The sequence below is a fragment of the Ranitomeya imitator genome, chromosome 2 (genome assembly GCF_032444005.1).
Source record: "Ranitomeya imitator isolate aRanImi1 chromosome 2, aRanImi1.pri, whole genome shotgun sequence".
Classification (NCBI taxonomy): Eukaryota; Metazoa; Chordata; class Amphibia; order Anura; family Dendrobatidae; genus Ranitomeya; species Ranitomeya imitator.
This window is the reverse complement of record NC_091283.1, coordinates 794794600-794816399: the sequence shown is the minus strand read 5'-3', so window position 1 is coordinate 794816399 and position 21800 is coordinate 794794600. Positions and strand designations below refer to the sequence as shown.

The window sequence follows — 21800 nt, the reverse complement described above, 5'->3', positions numbered from 1 at the left end:
GCTGAATAATAATTGTTTGACAGAAGCTGCGTAATCATCAGCAGTACCTGTGATAGAAGTTTCTGTCCTGCCACTGTGGTGACCTTGAAGTGGTATTAAAAATAAATCCTATTTCAAGTTTGACAATTATATTTCTATTTTTTCTATTACTAAAAGTTCTTGGCTGCCTTGCAGATTTCCAGAGTTGGTTACTGGTATATCTTCTGATTGACTGATTTGACATTATGGGTAGAAATCCACATTTTAACCACAAAGGAAATGAGTTTTAGTTCTCCACCGGTATGTGCAACTTATTTTCATCATACTGTCTATATACAGACACAGTTTATATAAACAGGAGAGCAATCTGCATCGTCTTCTATTGACTGGAGCTGCCATCACTGGTGATCAGTGGGATTGGTTGGGTTGATTTAAAGGGAACCTGTCACCCCCAAAATCGATGGTGAGGTAAGCTCTCCGGCATCAGGGGCTTATCTACAGCATTTTTTATTATTATTATTATTATTATTATTATACATTTTTATAGCGCCATTTATTCCATGGCGCTTTACATGTGAATACGGGGCAAATATAGACAAATACATTAAACATGAGCAGATAACAAGGCACACGAGTACATAAGGAGGGAGGACCCTGCCCGCGAGGGCTCACAGTCTGCAGGGGGTGGGTGAGGATACACTAGGAGAGGGAAGAGCTGGCTGTACGGCTGTTCAGTAGGTTGAGGATCACTGCAGGCTGTAGGCTTGTCGGAAGAGATGAGTCTTCAGGTTCTTTTTGAAGGTTTCTATGGTAGGCGCAAGTCTGATGTGTTGGGGTATTTGGAGCATTCTGTAAAGCTGTAGATAAGCCCCCAATGTAACCTGAAAGAGGAGAAAAAGAGGTTAGATTATACTCACCCAGGGGCGGTCCCGCTGCGGTCTGGTCAAATGGGTGTTTCAGGTCCGCTCCGGCGCCTCCCATCTTCATTCCATGACGTCCTCTTCTGGTCTTCACGCCACGGCTCCTGCGCAGGCGTACTTTGTCTTTGTTGAGGGCAGAGGAAAGTACTGCAGTGCGCAGGCGCTGGGCCTCTCTGACCTTTCCGGCGCCTGCGCACTGCAGTACTTTCGGCAAAGTACGCCAGAGCCGCGGCGTGAAGTCCAGAAGAGGACATCATGGAATGAACATGGGAGGCGCCGGAGCGGACCTGAAACACCCATTTGACCAGACCACAGCGGGACCGCCCCTGGATGAGTATAATCTAACCTCTTTTTCTCCTCTTTCAGGTAACATCGGCAGCTTATCTACAGCATTACAGAATGCTGTAGATAAGCCCCTGATGACGGAGAGCTTACCTCACCCGTGATTTTGGGGGTGACGGGTTCCCTTTAAGATTGAGATTCTTAAACTGAGGGGTTCGGACTTCTAACAACGAAGACAAAAAAATGTAGAATGTTTCATGTGCCGATATCTCCCTACTAATCTGTGATTCTTGCTGAGCATTTCCCCTGCAGTAACCAAAACTATTCAGCCCTAATCTATTGTTTTGGCATAACCAAGCTGAATGGTAATAACGGAGTGAGAAAAGCATCGCTTGTGGCCAGACAATCACGTCTATCCTAAGTAGCAGCAGGTTCTGCTGGCATATAGCTAATTATGTTTTTGCACATGCAGACTGTCTGCGGCAACCATTGGGTATTTGTCAGCAGAACACACCAACAATCCATCTAACCATTGTAGGGATTCACACTCTCAGGTAGACATAATGTGGTTTGGTCCAAACATGTGCAGCTTTATTACTTTCATAAAACTCCAAGAGACTCAAAACCAAAACCTGCCTCTTCTGTGCACAAAGGTATCACAGCAAATAAACAGATCATTCAGCAGGGTCATATATGTCAGTGAGGGCACACCCGAACAGATTACAGTCCTTTCTCTTGAAGCAAAATTTACACAAAAAAGAGGTACGATCCTGCCAATCTCGGTATCCCCTTCAGCCTGAGTTCCAGCGCCAAACAGAAGTGTTCAAATCCGAGCACAATTCACACTGAAGAGACTGCAGCTTCCACGCGTTCGCTGCAGCTCCAACACACAGACTGCTCAGCTTTCCTAGCTTACCCGTGCAGTCTCCACTCAGAGAGGCTAGGTCTTGTCTCTCTCCCAGCTACAGCTCACATTTGGACTGGTCACTCACCAACTTGAGAACAATCAACTCTGCTCCATCCAGCAGACTAACACTCCAAGTGAACACAGGCCCTGGCTCTTAGTCAAAGCTAGTCAGGTGCCTCAAGACCTGCAGTGCTAGGATTTAACGCTGCCCACCTGTCCAACCTGACTTTGCTACACCCTCAATTTCTAACAGAGATTATTGGTCCTACATGTCTGGCAGTCATTTATTTTCCTCTGTTACTGAAACGACATTAGGCCAAATGTGCATGCTTTGGGGGGAGACAGAAGACAGTTCTTGGCCATAATTTGCAAAAGGAGTGGAAACATTTTTCTCAAAGTGGTTCTTTCAGAGTGCATCATCCAAAAAGCAGTGTTGTTATTACAGAGCGCTTTGGTCCATTTATTCTACGTGGCCCCTTACGCAGATTGCCCAATTCCTAAGCATCTGCCCTGTGGACTGAAAGTCATGCAAACCTATGTAACTCCCATCACAGCTCACAGAGACCAGACAGGTGTAGCACACAACTGATGATGGCCAACCACCCGATGAGTGGCCAAAATCCTCCCTTTGGATGCCCATATTCCAGACAAAAAACAACCCCTTTAAGATTATGGTCAGTTTAGAGGGGTGCAGCTGATGCCACACATTTAAATATAAAAAGCCACAATTCATAGTAACAGCCTTACCTTAAAGCTTCCCGTGCCTTCATCAGCCCTAAAACAGAACACAAAAAGCCCTTTATTAAACCTACAAGGCAATCACCTAATTCCCGGGACAGACATTGTACATGTTGTAAAGGTTGGAAGCAGACGTGAAACTCTCTCCATATAATGACAAGGCTTTTCATTTGAGGTCCTAATGCACTTCCAGGACCAATTCATTGCCATAAATAATGCAGCGAGTCACGTGGGCGATAAGCACTTCCAGCTCCTCGTATGGAGCATTCACATCAGAAGGAAAAAACAGGGTAGAGTGTCACAAGACCCACGTTCAGGGGAGCGCGATTATATCCCAGGGAGTTCTTAACGTCAGCCTCAATACATCAGGGTAATTGAATCCATCCTAACCGTCGCTGCGAGGCCAAACCAGAGTGCAAAAATACTAATAAAGCAAAATATAATACAGCAGCTGTAACATACAGCACACAACATGTTACCAAAACAAGCACATGTTTACACTGCATAAATAAAGCATCAGGCCACTTGTCAATCACTGAATCCAGGTTTTAAATCAGTCCCATTGCATTAGTATATTAAATTGTGGTCATGGAATTGGAGCCACTGATGTAACAAGCCAGCATGAGAAATTTCTTCCTTATGTAATCCACCATCACCTGTGAAGAATATTAATGAAAAATGGAAGGGATAAAGCTATGGATTTGCTATTCAGGGATTTGGTCTAGACCAGTGGTGGCGAACGTATGGCACGCATGCCAGAAGGGGCACGCAGAGCCCTCTCGGGGGGCACGAGCGGCATCTCCTCAAAACTAGCACTGCTACCACTCTCCTCAGCCCGCTCGTAATCTCCCTCATCACTAGCACCGCAGCCACTCTCCTCTGCTCCTGTCTCTTCCATCAGGCCGCACGCCGTTCCATCAGTCTACGCATGTGCTGAGGACATGGATCTTGCGTAGGCTGAGAACGGAGATGGCGGCGCTACTGCCGAGTTGGCGCCCGTGCCCACAGGTAGGACTGATATATGAAGAGACCAGATCAGCGTTGGAATGGGCAAAAGTGAATTTTTTTTTATGTGAGGCCATTATACAGTATGGAGCATCACGTGTAACCATTATACAGTATGGAGCAACATGTGAGGCCATTATACAGTATGGGGCTTCATGTGGAACCATTATACAATATGGAGCATCATGTGGGGCCATTAAACAGCATGGGGCATCATGTGTGGCCATTATACAGTAATGGAGCATCATGTGACACCATTATACAGTATGGAGAATCATGTGAGGCCATTATATCCCTCTATCTGAAACTAAACCTGTCAAAAACTGAACTCCTCGTGTTCTCTCCCTCTACTAACCTACCTTTGCCTGACATTGCCATCTCCGTGTGCGGTTCCACCATTACTCCAAAGCAACATGCCCGCTGCCTTGGGGTCATACTTGATTCTGACCTTTCATTCATCCCCCACATCCGATCACTGGCTCGCTCTTCTTACCTGCATCTCAAAAACATTTCTAGAATTCGCCCTTTTCTTACTTTCGACTCTGCAAAAACTCTTACTGTTTCACTTATTCATTCTCGTCTGGACTATTGTAACTCTCTACTAATCGGCCTCCCTCTTACAAAACTCTCCCCGCTCCAATCTGTCCTGAATGCTGCTGCCAGGATCATATTCCTCACCAACCGTTACACCGATGCCTCTACCTTGTGCCAGTCATTACACTGGCTACCCATCCACTCCAGAATCCAGTACAAAACTACTACCCTCATCCACAAAGCACTCCATGGCTCAGCACCACCCTACATCTCCTCCCTGGTCTCAGCGGAGCGGTGCCCTCCGCTCCGCTAATGACCTCAGGTTAGCATCCTCAATAATCAGAACCTCCCACTCCCGTCTCCAAGACTTTACACGTGCTGCGCCGATTCTTTGGAATGCACTACCTAGGTTAATACGATTAATCCCCAATCCCCACAGTTTTAAGCGTACCCTAAAAACTCATTTGTTCAGACTGGCCTACCGCCTCAATGCATTAACCTAACGATCCCTGTGTGGCCTATTTAAAAAAAAAAAAATCAGGTTCCTCGCATTATGTTCTCATTCACTTTATGCAGTTAATAGCCCTCTGTGTCTGTACTGCTACATACTTAGGCAGTTAACTGGTTCATGCAGCTTTACATGAAGACCCGAGCCTTACACTATGGCTGGTCCGAATAACTACAGGTCCTTCTCAAAAAATTAGCATATAGTGTTAAATTTCATGATTTACCATAATGTAATGATTACAATTAAACTTTGATATATTATAGATTAATTATCCACCAACTGAAATTTGTCAGGTCTTTTATTGTTTTAATACTGATGATTTTGGCATACAACTCCTGATAACCCAAAAAACCTGTCTCAATAAATTAGCATATTTCACCCATCCAATCAAATAAAAGTGTTTTTTAATAACAAACAAAAAAACCATCAAATAATAATGTTCAGCTATGCACTCAATACTTGGTCGGGAATCCTTTGGCAGAAATGACTGCTTCAATGCGGCGTGGCATGGAGGCAATCAGCCTGTGACACTGCTGAGATGTTATGGAGGCCCAGGATGCTTCAATAGCGGCCTTAAGCTCATCCAGAGTGTTGGGTCTTGCGTCTCTAAACTTTCCCTTCACAATATCCCACAGATTCTCTATGGGGTTCAGGTCAGGAGAGTTGGCAGGCCAATTGAGCACAGTAATACCATGGTCAGTAAACCATTTACCAGTGGTTTTGGCACTGTGAGCAGGTGCCAGGTCGTGCTGAAAAATGAAATCTTCATCTCCATAAAGCATTTCAGCCGATGGAAGCATGAAGTGCTCCAAAATCTCCTGATAGCTAGCTGCATTGACCCTGCCCTTGATGAAACACAGTGGACCAACACCAGCAGCTGACATGGCACCCCACACCATCACTGACTGTGGGTACTTGACACTGGACTTCAGGCATTTTGGCATTTCCTTCTCCCCAGTCTTCCTCCAGACTCTGGCACCTTGATTTCCGAATGACATGCAAAATTTGCTTTCATCAGAAAAAAGTACTTGGGACCACTTAGCAACAGTCCAGTGCTGCTTCTCTGTAGCTCAAAAGTGGCTTTACCTGGGGAATGCGGCACCTGTAGCCCATTTCCTGCACACGCCTGTGCACGGTGGCTCTTGATGTTTCCACACCAGACTCAGTCCACTGCTTCCTCAGGTTCCCCAAGGTCTGGAATCGGTCCTTCTCCACAATCTTCCTCAGGGTCCGGTCTCCTCTTCTCGTTGTACAGCGTTTTCTGCCACATTGTTTCCTTCCAACAGACTTACCATTGAGGTGCCTTGATACAGCACTCTGGGAACAGCCTATTTGTTGAGAAATTTCTTTCTGGGTCTTACCCTCTTGCTTGAGGGTGTCAATGATGGCCTTCTTGACATCTGTCAGGTCGCTAGTCTTACCCATGATGGGGGTTTTGAGTAATGAACCAGGCAGGGAGTTTATAAAAGCCTCAGGTATCTTTTCCATGTGTTTAGAGTTAATTAGTTGATTCAGAAGATTAGGGTAATAGGTCGTTTAGAGAACCTTTTCTTGATATGCTAATTTATTGAGACAGGTTTTTTGGGTTATCAGGAGTTGTATGCCAAAATCATCAGTATTAAAACAATAAAAGACCTGACAAATTTCAGTTGGTGGATAATGAATCTATAATATATGAAAGTTTAATTGTAATCATTACATTATGGTAAATAATGAAATTTAACACTACATGCTAATTTTTTGAGAAGGACCTGTATAGCAATTGTTACCATCCACCTCTCGTGTCTCCCCTTTTCCTCATAGTTTGTAAGCTTGTGAGCAGGGCCCTCATTCCTCCTGGTATCTGTTTTGAACTGTATTTCTGTTATGCTGTAATGTCTATTGTCTGTACAAGTCCCCTCTATAATTTGTAAAGCGCTGCGGAATATGTTGGCGCTATATAAATAAAAATTATTATTAATATTATACAGTCTGGGGCATCATGTGAGGCCATTATACAGTATGGATCATGTGTGGCCATTATACAGAATGGAGCATCATGTGGGACCATTATACAGTATAGAGCATCATGTAGGGCCATTATACAGTATGGAGCATCATGTGGGGCTGGCCATTATACAGTATAGAGCATCATGTAGGGCCATTATACAGTATGGAGCATCATGTGGGGCTGGCCATTATACAGTATGGAGCATCATGTGGAACCATTATACTGTATGGAGCATCATGTGGGGCCATTATACAGCATGGAGCATCATGTGTGGCCATTATACAGTATGGATCATGTGTGGCCATTATACAGAATGGAGCATCATGTGGGACTATTATACAGTATGGAGCATCATGTGGCACCATTATAGAGTATGGAGCATCATGTGAGGCCATTATACAGTATGGAGCATCATGTGGGGCTGGCCATTATACAGTATAGAGCATCATGTAGGGCCATTATACAGTATGGAGCATCATGTGGGGCTGGCCATTATACAGTATGGAGCATCATGTGGAACCATTATACTGTATGGAGCATCATGTGGGGCCATAATACAGCATGGAGCATCATGTGTGACCATTATACAGTGTGGAGCATTATGTGTGGCCATTATACGGCATGGAGCATCATGTGGAACCATTATACAGTATGGGGCATCATGTGAGGCCATTATACAGTATGGATCATGTGTGGCCATTATACAGAATGGAGCATCATGTGAAACCATTACACAGTATAGAGTATCATGTGGGGCCATTATACAGTATGGAGCATCATGTGGGGCCATTATACAGTATGGAGCATCATATGTGGCCTTTATACAGAATGGAAAATCATGTGGGACCATTATACAGTATAGAGCATCATATGGGGCCATTATACAGTATAGAGCATCATGTGTGGCCATTATACAGAATGGAGCATCATGTGGGACTATTATACAGAATGGAGCATCATGTGGGCCCATTATACAGCATGGAGCATCCTGTGGGGACATTATACAGTATGGAGCATCATGTGGGGCCATTTTACAGTATGGAGCATCATGTGTGGCCATTATACAGTATGGATCATGTGTGGCCATTATACAGAATGGAGCATCATGTGGGACTATTATACAGTATGGAGCATCATGTGGCACCATTATACAGTATGGAGCATCATGTGAGGCCATTATACAGTATGGAGCATTATGTGAGGCCATTATACAGTATGGAGCATCATATGTGGCCATTATACGGATTGTAGCATAATGTGGGACCATTATACAGTATAGAGCATCATGTGGGGCCATTATACAGTATGGAGCATCATGTGGGACCATTATACAGTATGGGGCATCATGCGTGTTCATTATACAGAATGGAGCATCATGTGTGGCCATTATACAGTATGGAGCATTATGTGTGGCCATTATACAGAATGGAGCATCATGTGAAACCATTACACAGTATAGAGTATCATGTGGGGCCATTATACAGTATGGAGCATCATGTGGGGCCATTATACAGTATGGAGCATCATATGTGGCCTTTATACAGAATGGAAAATCATGTGGGACCATTATACAGTATAGAGCATCATATGGGGCCATTATACAGTATGGAGCATCATGTGAGGCCATTATACAGTATGGAGCATTATGTGAGGCCATTATACAGTATGGAGCATCATATGTGGCCATTATACGGATTGTAGCATAATGTGGGACCATTATACAGTATAGAGCATCATGTGGGGCCATTATACAGTATGGAGCATCATGTGGGACCATTATACAGTATGGGGCGTCATGCGTGTTCATTATACAGAATGGAGCATCATGTGTGGCCATTATACAGTATGGAGCATTATGTGGGGCCATTATACAGTATGGAGCATCATGTAGGACCATTATACAGTATGGAGCATCATCTGGGGCCATTATACAGTATGCAGCGTCATGTGGGGACATTATACAGCATGGAGAATCATGAGGGACCATTATACAGTATGGAGCACTATGTGGGTCCATTATACAGAATGGAGCATCATGGGAGGTCATAATACTGTATGAAGCACTATGTGGGGCCATAACCCTGTATGAAAGGCAATGCAGGGCCCCGTTATAATGTATAGAGCACTATGTGGAGCCAATTACACTTTATGCAGGACTATGTAGGGCCCATTACACTCTATGGAGAACTATGTGAGGTCCATTACACTGTATGGAGGACTATGTGGAACCATTGTACTGTATGGTGGACATTTTGTGCACATTATACCGTATGGAGAGCTGTGTGGGGATTACCTTTGGAGAATCACACTGTGATGGGGGTCATCATTATTTGTTGGGGGAATTTTCAGGGAGGGAGATGTTGTGTATGGAGGAATACTGTGTTTATGTATCCTTGACATATTTATATCCGGCCATTGGGCCACATGCTTTTTACTGCTGTCACATAACATATTATTCCACTATAATTCCAAAAGTTAATTGTTTTATTTGAGAAGGATAAACTTCCTCAATTGTAACTTTTTTTTAAAACAAATATCAAGGTTGGCCCGCAACTTTGTCCAAGCTTTTAATTTTGGCCCTCTGTGTATTTAGTTTGACATGCCATGCTTAAAGGGTTATTCTCATCATGATAAAGGGTTACAGTTGCAAAGAAGTTGTAAAAAACAAACTTGGCAATTTTACTTTTGAATAAAAATCTCTTTCATTCTCAAGAACAGACCTCCACTGCAATCGGAGGCTAGTATCTTAAGCTTGGAGTGCAACACTTACAAGCTCTTTTCTATAGACGCTATAGGGCGCTAATGTAGGAGTTGTTTTTCTAATCTAAAGCCTCAGTATTCCAGTTAAATTGCAGTGTTGGCACTTTGCGATAAAGAAGTGGGTTTTAGATTGCAGTTTGGGCACTCAGTCTATAAAAGGTTCGTCATCACTGGCCTAGAACTTAGTTCCAGTCAAGGACATCTTAATGCCCCAACATAGAAGACATTTTGGACAATTGGAGTTTCCAGCTTTGAGGCAACAGTTTTCAGTTCCCCGTTATGGTGCCCACTGCACTAAGCAAGGTCCATAAAGACATTTTTGGGACAGTTTGGTGTAGAAGAACTTGACCGATCACACAGAGCCTGGACCTCAACCCCATCCAACATCGTGGAGATGAACAAGAATGGAGATTACAAGCCCAACACTCTGCTCCAACATTAGTATCTGACTTCTTCTGGATGGATTCTGTCACGGGGTTACCGCGACGGAGCAGAGCCAGAGGACCACAGCATCTGGTTACTCCTACAACGCCGCTGAGAAGCAGCACTTCTCTGGTTTATTAAATGTGTTTATTTCTTCTAGCAGAACAGGGGTTAATCGGCCATGTTGGAAAACGGTTAGCCACTCCTTTCCCTATATAATCTGGGCTCTATTACTAATCCTTGTCAGAGAAAGCTTTCTGCAAAAGGATGGAGAAAAGTTGGTATGAGAAGGAGTGCTGGAGGAGTTATTAGTGACTGTTGTTTGGTTTGGACGCTTGGCAATTCCTTATCCTTCCCTATTCTGGTTTCTCCCCCTTCCTGCACACCCCGGTGGATTCGTCTGTTATATATGAGCGAATATTTTGGGTGTGTGGAGTTTTCAGTTTGCCCTTGTCTTTAGTGTCCTGTTTGTTGGGTTGGTGTGCTGCGGTGCACAGTAACGCCCCTCTTCCCTGGGTGGGGGAAGGGAACAGACTGAGGGTTAACTCAAGAGATAAGGCAAGGGCGGAGGCCCCGGCGTCTTCATCATCTGAAGAATCCCAGGGAACAGTGCGAGCTAGGGCACCTCCTAGTGTTAGGGCCAGAAAAGGAGCCCCTCGTCCCGGGTCACCCGACAGCTGTGTCGTGACAGATTCCCACAGACTCCACCAAAATCTTGTAGAAAGTCTTCCCAGAAGCAGAAGGGGGACCAGCTCCATGTTAATGCTGATGGATATATGGGAGGAGATAAAAGCTCCTGTAGGAGTAAAGTGGAGGTGACAAGATTTTTGTCCACACATGTGCTTATAAATCTACATCACTATAGTCATCAGTTATTTGTGGATATTTCTCCCCGTGACGGTCTGAAAGGCCACACTTCAGAGTAAATCACAGTTCCATGTCCTCGTTTTCGGGGTAGAAATCCGCAAATTAACACCTGACCCCCCAAAAAATAACAGATACCTGCGCAGGATTGGAAAGTGTTATGTCCTTTCGAAGATGGATATCTATACTTTTCCTAAATCTATCCGATATCTGCCATTACCAAGTCCTGTAAAATCTGCTTTATCACCATATACTGTAAGTCTATAATATATCTTGGCATTTTTTTTATCCAAGCAATGACTATTTTTGTCATCTGTTTTTCCATTTCTAATTTCTTCCGCGATGTATTGATTATTGGTGGTACGTTTGTTTTTACATGCAGGAAACAATAGGAAACGTGAGCAGTGGATACACACTTGGGTGTAGGGCTGAGAAGCCTGCATTTATCACAGTATGTACCGGTGAAAGCTTTCTAGAACCTGATGCAACACCAAGTACATGGAAACAGGAGATCCCTTAAGAGATGACCCACCCCGTGACTAATGCTGGTGTCTTCTGCCCCCTTGTGGTCATCATTTAACATTTAGAACACAGAATAAAGGCTTATTTTTCGGACTCAAAAACATCCGAGCTCCATCAGCGGCTTTGGACAGATTTTCTTCAGTCTGTCATTTTTTTATCATCTGAGCTTCATCAGTTAAAAAACAACAACACATTTATAGAGGTTTCCATCAGTCCATGAAAAACAGCATCTGAAAGCTAAGTGATGTTTTCATGGACCCAGATTTGCATTGACGAGACTGATCCATAACAAGGATCAAAAATCAGACATTTCTCCGTGGACCAATCGGTCTGCCAAAATAGAAGGACGTGTTAACAGCTTGATAGACAATGATCAGTGTGAGTTCTATCGGTGAAAACCACTGAATAAACTGGGAAGTGAACAACTGACCTCTGAACGAAGCGTAACAGTGGAATAGTTAATTGCTAGGTCTATGAAAAAAAGCAGGTTCTCCTAAATACTGTATCATCCTCTTTAGGAATTCCTGAAAAAGTTTAGGAAAAAAAGTGCAGGATCCTGAAGGAAACCACTCCATACTGTGCACTGTCAAGTCAAAAGGGAAAAAAAACATTCAAAACAGCTTCAGGAAAAAAAAACAACTCCTAAAAAACCCCCAAAGGATTCGACAGTTTCCAGAAGTTTTTTGTTGAAAGGATGGAGTCCACAGGCATGGAAGTGACAGACCAAGCGGCCAGGGGTGCCCCAAGAGCCAGTATACCAATGGGGACCATGTTGAGCAACTTCCCAAAAGTTCACAGGGAGCAATGCTCTGCTGTGGGACTGGACTGAGTGAGTCAGGGGTATGTTGAGGATGCACCTCATGACTCCTGTGATGGCGGCAGAGATTGCAATAATGGTGCTGGACGGAGAGGCGAGAAGCTCTGTCATGTTCCTGCCTCCTCAAGAGCGAGATACCTTCGACAAGGTGTTCCAAATCCCACAGATGTCGGAAAATTGCGCATGCGCCTGTTTAGCCGTGTCCAAAGGTAGGGGAAGTCGGTGACCCAATACATGAATGCGCTGCAGGAGATTCACGCTGCGATTGCTAAGCGGGATGACGTAGACGTAGGGCCTCCTGACATAATTCTGAGAGACCAGCTAGTGGTAGGCTTTACAGATGAGCTGCTTAAACAAGTTTTGCAGGAGCGCCTGCGTGCTCGGCGGCGTATGACTTTCTCAGAAATTGGGGCCGAAGCGTGCATAAGGGAACAGGAGCAGGGGACCGCAGCCTTGGTAGGGATGGTCAGGAGCTGCGAAGTACCTACCCCGAACGCGGCAGAGCCTACGTAGACCTGCGAATTGCGGCGGGAAATGCGAAAAATGAGGGGAGAAATAGGGAGCCTAAAAGAAGCCCTTGCTGCTGCCTTGGAGTCCAATCCCATAAGGTGGAGTATCTTACAGCAAGGGATAAGAGAAGTTAGAGGAGAGACACGGAGCGTAAGAGAAACTCCAGCAGCAGCCCCAGAATCTAATCCTATAACCGAAGTGCCCCCCAGACAGGAGCAGAAGTGAGTGTTGGACTTGTGGAAAAATGGGACACTGTCAAGGAGTTGCCCTACACGAGACAGCCGACGGCAAAGATTTGATCACCCTTCCGAAGGTCATGCTCACTGGAGAGAACGCTGCAACTGGAAGAAATGGTACGGTGAGCGGAGGGGAACCTCACCTAGAGCAAGGCAGAGCCACGGCGTTGGACGCCGAGAAGGAAGGGAGACGGTATAATTTGCCTGAAGTAAGATTTCTCCATTACCCAAGAGCATGGAAGTTGAAGATGACGGCGGCCCCAGCAAAGAGGCGGAGGTAGACCTCACATCTAGTGCACAGTCAGGTGTTGGGGACAGCACACCAATGCAGCTGAAGGAGGTACCGAGTATGAGGATGCCACTCCATGTTCTGGATGGCTGATGCTGGAGAAAACCGAGAGCTGCGGCCTGATGATGAAGTGCAGTCAGGTGACCTAGTGGTGGACATTGAATGCTATGGAGAAGAGCCAGACGTCGAAATTCTGTATGAGAAACCTGAAGTTCTGAGTACTCCTGACGAGAAGATTCAAGAGCTGCCTCAAAATGCTCAGAGTAACCATGCTGGTGTTCCGCCCCTGCAATATACTGTACACAGAATAAATTTTCTTTGGCAATATGAAGTGCAAGAGAGGCAGAAATGGGTGGGAAAACTGTGGGCATCTGGCCCACCTCCAAAGAACATAAAGGGGCACAAAGAGTTCTCGCCCGTGGAATGGCGAGCTAAAGGAGAGGGGGAGTGTAGGGAGGAAGACCAGACTGCAGGTACCTGTGCCAGACCGGGTCTGGAACTGCTGAGGCTGCGTCTCATGTTGTCTGGGGGGGAATGCAAAAAGGCCCGGACAGGTTCCCTGCCCAGGAAACTGGGGGCGTGGTTATAAGTAAATGCGTGCGCAATGTCGAGCAGCTTCCTGCCGGCATGACAGAGGCAAGGTGTGCGCTCAGCGGGCTCCGGGGGTGCGCAGTCGTGCCGCAACGACACGTGGCTGATCCAATGCTGGGACGCTACCGGAGCCCACCGCAGTAATAAGGAAAGAGCCGGGAGCCCTGTTCAGCTAAGCGCCGCACTTCAGCCTAAGAGCCAGGGCAGAGATCAGGACTGTTCACTGCTGCCCTCGTCGTCGGACCGTTGTCTACAGGACCTTTTTGGAAAAACGTTGCACCAGCTGTTGTCGGCGCTACAGACTTGGCTGGAACAGGCATCGCGCAGCACAGAGAGAGAAGTGCAGTGCGCCGGACAGCTGGCAGAGAGCGAGGTGCCGTGTGCTTCGTGACCTTGAGAACAGCACACGTGCTGCAAAGAGAGACCCGGGTATTGGACAGACGTTTTCAGCCCACCTTACCAGCATATTCCTTCCCGCCCATGGGAGACTCTGATCGTGCTCCGGCCTCATATCATCATGGACTAGGGGCTCAGCGGAAGGTACTGGACACTGACAGCTGCTGCCAGAAGACGGACCATCGTTACCAGCTGAACCTTCTTGTACAAGCACCGCGCCAGCCACCGGCGAAAGTGACTCCCCTACAGCATTCACAAGAACTGCCATTATTTGATTCATTGTTCCTTAGCTCTGCATATCCTTTACAATTGGACTGTTATTCTCCCCATTTAACCCTGCACCTCCCTGTGAGGAGTTAACCCCCTGATAAATTAACAGTTATATTTGTTAATCCTTGCTCTGCCCTCTGTCTGTCACTGCATCCCGCAACCTGCTTACACAAGCAGAGAAATTTCGGAGCAGCCAGTGCTGTCAATCACCAGTGGGGGAGGCGGGGCATGCAAAACAGCTTCGTGGCCACACCCAGGTTGCACCAGCATATCTGACTGAACTTTCTGCAGAATGGAGGCAGAAACGACAATCCAAAAACTGTGCACACACAGAGTTTTTCCAAGCAGAAATGCTTTTCATAAACTAGGAAGTACTGGTCAGTTTCTGCACTGAAAACTCAGCAAAAATACCCATAAGCAGGGCTCTTTAAGTATGCAGCAGAAATATGACAGAAACAAAACCCCCTGCTGTAGATGCTTCAATGTCATTATTACTGTCAATCAATCTGCTTCATCCTCAGGTATGTTTACTGGCTGCAAATTCATCATTCATATTTCCTGACCGCTTCCACCCTATACTTGTAAATACCCTAAGGGTCCATACAAACATCCATGGAACTCAGTGTGAGCACAATCCGCAAAGCAATGCATGGACTGCTCGTGGGTCTCCCGACCCGAATTGGACAGTCTCATACATGTCTGTGAGGCCGTCACGTTCAGGAGGTCCGCGGACAGTCCGTGCTTTGACCGAGTATCACAGAAGTCTACAGGAGCCGGAATAGTGAGATTTTAATGGGGGCTATATCTTCACAAACTTCTGTGCAGACTCCCTTTAATGGTGCTAGACGTGTCATTCATAGATTAGGATATATTACCTACCCTGCAACACAAAATAAATAAAATAATGATGTAATAAAATAAATGAGAAAAAAAAAAGTTTACTCACCCAATAAATTCCAGAAGAAGGGACACATCCAGCTCTGGTGGAATCTGGAATAAAGGACCAAAAGGTTTCTTTTGTCTCCCTCGACCAGTGGACACAGAATGTGGCACTACTGTGTATAAAGAGAAATAGAATAAATGTAGAAAGAAATAAAAATAATACACATGATAGTAGTAATAGTAAAGTATAAAGTAAAAATAATATGAGTGGTGCAGGAAAATAATTCAATCTGGTGCAAAAATGCTCGATACTCACCAGGTTTAGGCACCTCAAGACCCCTTTCTCTGTAGAAATCATACATTTGATTTTTCTCACCTAAAAGAAAAAAAAAAAAAAAAAAAAATTAATATATATATATATATATATATATATATATATATATACCCTCTCTCTATATTTTACATTGTATGAGAAGTGTTAACATCTACAGGTGCTTCTCACAAAATTAGAATATCAAAAAGTTAATTTATTTCAGTTCTTCAACACAAAAAGTGAAACTCATATTATATAGAGTCATTACACACAGAGTGATCTATTTCAAGTGTTTATTTACGTTAATGTTGATGATTGTGGCTTACAGCCAATGAAAACCCAAAAGTCATTATCTCAGTAAATTAGAATACTTTATAACACCAGATTGAAAAATGATTTTAAAATCCGAAATGTTGGCCCACTGAAATGTATGTTCAGTAAATGCACTCAATACTTGGTTGGGGCCCCTTTTGCATCAATTACTGCATCAATGCAGCGTGGCATGGAGGCGATCAGCCTGTGGCACTGCTGAGGTGTTATCGAAGCCCAGGTTGCTTTGATGGCAGCCTTCAGCTCGTCTGCATTGTTGGGTCTGGTGTCTCATCTTCCTCTTGACAATACCCCATAGATTCTCTATGGGGTTAAGGGTCAGATGAGTTTGCTGCCAATCAAGCACAGTGATACTGTTGTTTTTACAGCAGGTATTGGTACTTTTGGTGATGTGGACAGGTGCCAAGTCATGGTAAAGCTAGTTTATCAACTAGCAAATGATGTTTGATAAATTTGTTGGAAAATTAAAGAATTTTATTTTTGTTTGTTTTTTTGGCCCTTATTTCAGTAACATGGTAACACCCTCCTCCAAAAAAATGAAAAAACAAAGGACAGATTTTGAACTTTCACTATAGTTCAATTCAGCAAGTTTGCGGTATCTTAAAAAGTCTTAATGATGAATTAGCGGAAAACATCAGGAAAATGAAAACCACGACAAGCGAGTAAACATAAAAAATGATGAAGACTAAATAATTTGACTAATAATGGAAAAGCTATAATGAATATAATGCAAACAAACATTCCTAAAAAAAAAAGAATGGTGATATGAATGTATGCGACTCTGGAGTACAGACGCATGGCGGATACAGACAGCACATTTGTGACTAAACTCACTGCATGGAAGAATCAGCTGCATTAAAAGAAGTAAAAATCCACAGAATAATCTGCATCAGACGTGGATGTTGCTGTAGATTTTACGGTATATAATTTCAAGTAAAGTGAAAAGAAACACTCACGATCTTCTAAATTGACGACTAATTTGAAGACTAGGTCCTGCAGCTGTCTATCCAACCTAAAAAATGAAAGGTTACACAATTATTCCACGTGCAACAGAAACGGGTCGGCATTTCCCGTATACTATATGCCAGTGACAGACACTTTAATCTTAGAAGATGGCGCCAAACACGATAGATTCTGTTCATTCCTATTGAATATATAAGGATTAGTGATGAGTGAACGTGGGCGGATAATGCTCGAGTGCTAACCGAGTGTCTTTGGGGTGTTCGAAAAATATGTTCGAGTCCCTGCGGCTGCATTTCTCGCAGCTATTAGACAGATGCAAGACATGCAGGGATGGCCTGTTTGTTAGGTAATCCCTCCACGTGTTGCGCCAGTCGAACAGCCACGAGACATGCATCCGGCGGGACTCAAACATATTTTTCGATCACGCCAAAGTCACTCAGTTAGCTCCTTATACGAGCACGTTCGCTCATCACTAATAAGGATGCCAAATGAGGTAGAAAGAAAATCGTTTCTTCCCAATCTGCCCCCATTTACAACACGTACAACGTAGAAAAATACTGAGCCTTTATAGCAGCCAAGGCCTGGTAATTTTCTCTGCCATGTGTGTTGAAGAGGACCCATCGCTAGTTTATTGTATGTTGAACTAGACACACGATGTTAGACAGGCTGCAGAGAAGAATTAAACGTTTTTTTTTTTTTAGGTTTCTCTCTAGAGATAATAAGCAAAGCATTTGGCACCAAATGCGTTAACTTTTGTTAAGACAAGTGGGTTGTATCAGACAGTTTTCATTGGGGCGTGTACTTCTTCCTCCTGTAGGATGGTGCCCCATCACAAGCAGGTAGCAAAAAACTGAAAGAAGATCATGACCCCATCATAACTTAGGTTTCTCAGTGTGTGACATGTAAGGATACAGATCTGGTCCCCTGGTCTAACCTTCTGCATGATTAGGAAGTGCTGGGAGATTATAGAACACCTTTCAGATAAGGTTCATGTGAGGGTAGGGTTAGCACAGCTCACATTCCATCCCTTCGATAAGCTTTCCTCCTTTCATAGCATGATCAGCTTTCTTGTACTGCCACGTCCTCCACACCCTGTTGTCTGGAGATGAGTCAGTAATCATACTTACTTCTGTTGTGCTCAAAAGTTAGTTGCTTTGAGCACAGTGCACATAAGTGTGACCTATCTCTGGACAGCCAGTGTGAAATGAGGGACAGTACAGCAGAGCTGGATTTGTAATGTGACACAGCTAAACTCAGCTGTACTGCCCATCTCTCCAAAACAGGATTTTTGGTTGCTTACCGTAAAATCTGTTTCTTGGAGCCTCCATTGGGGGACACAGGAACCATGGGTGTATGCTGCTGCCACTAGGAGGCTGACACTATGCAAATAAAAAGTTAGCTCCTCCTCTGCAGTGTACACCCCACCGACTGGCATTATACTCTTCAGTTAGTGAGAAAGCAGTAGGATATAAATAACAAGGTTGAAAACCATAACCACAAACTTGAGAACTGTAAACGTGAGAACAGTCATAGAACATAAAATAGAGAACTGAGAAACATTGGGAGGGAGCTGTGTCCCCCAATGGAGGCTCCAAGAAACAGATTTTACGGTAAGCAACCAAAAATCCTGTTTTCTTTATCGCCTCTCATTGGGGGACACAGGAACCATGGGACGTCCCAAAGCAGCCCCTAGGGCGGGAAAAACAGACTTCCATCAGGTCCGAGGACTCACCACTGCCGCCTGCCAGATCCTTCTGCCTAGGCTGGCATCCGCCGAAGCGTAGATATGGACCTTGTAAAATTTGGCGAATGTGTGGATGGAAGACCAAGTTGCCGCTTTGCAAAGCTGTAGGGCGGAAGCCATGTGGTGCACCGCCCAGGAGGCGCCGACTGCCCGAGTAGAGTGAGCTTTGATCCCAGGAGGGGGCACTCTGTTCTTGACCCGGTAAGCCTCCAGAATTGCCGTTCTGATCCAGCGAGCAATAGTCGCCTAAGAAGCCTGTTGGTCTCTGCGCGGGCAATCAGGAATGACAAAAGGAGAATCCGTCTCCCGGAAAGCGGACGTTCTATCCAGGTAGATCCTCACTGCCTTGACGAGGTCCAGCTTGTTCAACGATCGCTCCAAAGGATGAGTCGGAGCTGGACAAAAGGAAGGAAGAACGATGACCTCGTTGAGGTGGAAACCACCTTGGGAAGAAAGGAAGGCGGAGGCCTGAAGACCACCTTGTCCTGGTGGATGACCGAGAACGGCAAGACAGGGCCGCCAACTCGGAAACGCGGCGGATAGAAGTGATGGCCACAAGAAGGGCCACCTTCCAAGATAGGACTGACAGGGGAATCTCCCTGAGGGGCTCAAAGGGGGAAACTCTCAGAACGTCCAGTACCAGGTTTAAATCCCATGAATCCACAGGGGCCCTGTACGGAGGAACAGTGTGGGCCACTCCTGAAGAGAGGTCGTAACCTGTGGTCGGGAAGCTAAAGTCTTCTGAAAAAGGATGGAAAGCGCAGAGACCTGGCCCTTCAGGGAACTAAGAGCCAGGCCCGAATCCAGTCCTGCCTGAAGGAATGCCAAAATGGAAGGCAGGGAAAAGGACATAGATGCCTTCCAGGTACGATAGTAGATCCTGGAAGACGAAGGCTTCCGAGCCTGAATCATGGTGTGAATAACCCGGTCCGAAAGGCCGGACGCTCTTATAACTGCGGTCTCAACAGCCACCGATTGGAATGACCGGCACCCCTTCCGCTTTGATCTTCTTTAACAGTTTGGGAAGTAATGGAAGGGGTGGGAACAGGTAGGGCAGCACGAACTGTGACCAAGGAATGGCCAGAGCGTCGACACCCACTGAGAGAGTATCGCGAGACCTGGAGATGAACTGTGGAACCTTCCTGTTCATTCGAGACGCCGTGAGATCCACATCCGGAGTCCCCCATCGAAGACAAAACTGATGGAAGACCTCCAGATGCAAGGACCATTCCCCTGACGCGAGGCCATCGCGTTTGAGGAAGTCAGCGGCCCAACTGCCCACGCTGGGGATATGCACCGCGGATATCACTGTAACCGTTGCCTCTGCCCAATGGAGGATCTTGGATACCTCGGCCAAGGAGCTCCGATTCCCCCTTGATGGTTGACATATGCCACCGCCGTGGCATTGTCCATCTGGATTCGGATTGGAAGACCCCTGAGAATCCTTTCCCAGAGACGAAAGGACACAAAATGGCCCGGATCACGAGGACATTGATCGACAAGGTTGCCTCCTGCGTCGACCAGCGGCTCTGTACAGTCAGGTGGCGAAACACCGCACCCCAGCCGAGCAGGCTGGCGTCCGTTATCACCACCTGCCAGGGAACTGGAAGGAAGGACCGGCCCTGGGAGACAAGAGGTGACGTGAGCCACCAGTTGAGAGACTGTTCGGCCTGGGGAGAGAGTCGGATCGGGCGGTCCAGGGAGAAGATGGACCTGTTCCACTGAGACAGGATGGCTTGCTGAAGAGGTCGCGAGTGAAATTGGGCGAATGGGATCGCTTCCAATGTTGCTAGCATCTTCCCCAAAACCTTCATGGCCGACCAAAAGGAGGGAGACCGAGGGCCCTGGAGTACGCGTATGTCCCGACGAAGGATGGATCTAGTCTTCGGGAAGATCTTCGTCTGACTAGTGTTGAAGAGCATGCCCAGAAAGATGATGCGCCGAGAAGGAATAAGGCAGGACTTCTTCCGGTTGACCCGCCACCCGAAACGGACTAGGGTGTCGAGAATGGAGGACAGGCTTTCGTGGGCCTGAAAAAAGCAGGGAGCCTTGATGAGGAGGTCGTCGAGGTATGGAAACAGAACCAGGCTTCTGACCCTCAAGATGGCCATCAGCGCAGCCATGATCTTCGTGAAAACTCTTGGGGCGGTTGCAAGACCGAATGGCAGGGCGACGAACTGAAAATGTTCCTGAAGCACTGCAAAGCACAGGGATCGGTGATGTCCCGGGAATATCGGAACGTGGAGGTAGGCGTTCCTGAAAATCTATGGAACACAGAAATTCCTGAGCCTCCATGGAAGCAATTACTGAACGAAGGGATTCCATCCTGAAGTGTTTCAGACGAACTCTCCTGCTCAGCAATTTGAGGTCCCGAATGGGACGCACCCTGCCGTCTTTTCAGTACCACAAAAAGGTTGGAATAGAAGCCTGCAAACCGCTCTTTTCCTGGGACGGGAACGATTACCCCGGCTTTGAGGAGAGAAGTGATGGCTGCGAAGAAACCCGGAACTAGGAGCGGGATCTCTTGGAGGTCGGGATTCGAAAAAACGATCCCGGGGCCGTGAAACGAACTCTAGCTTGTATCCCGAGGATACAACATCCCTGACCCATGCGTCCTCTACTGAGGAGATCCAGACGTCCCTGAAGAAGAGGAGACGGCCGCCCAGTCGGGGAGGTGGGTTGTCGACTAGCCGAGAGTCAGGCCGAGGTGGTTCTTCCAGTCCTGGAGGACCTACCCTGGGAGTGGCGAGGACGCCAGGAAGGAGTGGGCCTAAAGGATACCGCCTTCTTCTCTTGACGTGCCTGTGGCCTCTGTTGCTGCTGGGAGAAGGAGATTGATGCCGCGAAGCAACAAAAAGGCCGAAAAGACCAAAATTGATGTCTAGGAGGGGGGCGACGAAGCTTGGCCTGGGGAAGAAGGGAGCTTGTGCCCCCGGTAGCGTCCTTAATGAATTGGTCCAGCTTAGAACCAAAAGGACGAGACCCCTGAAAAGGCAGGCTGGTAAGGGACTTTTTAGAGGACAAGTC

At 46.0% G+C, this 21800-nt stretch overlaps 1 protein-coding gene across 2 annotated transcripts in view; it reads right to left on the bottom strand.

Moving 5' to 3' along the window:
• Positions 1-21800, bottom strand: part of PCGF6 (polycomb group ring finger 6) — a 55921-nt gene that overhangs the window by 20114 nt on the left and 14007 nt on the right. For both annotated transcript variants that reach the window (XM_069753701.1, XM_069753702.1), the window contains exons 4-7: positions 17023-17078; positions 15740-15799; positions 15488-15596; positions 2836-2863 (exon numbers count right to left, since the gene is read on the bottom strand). In XM_069753701.1, the coding sequence (XP_069609802.1) occupies positions 2836-2863; positions 15488-15596; positions 15740-15799; positions 17023-17078 (253 nt within the window). The remainder of the gene's footprint in view (positions 1-2835; positions 2864-15487; positions 15597-15739; positions 15800-17022; positions 17079-21800) is intronic.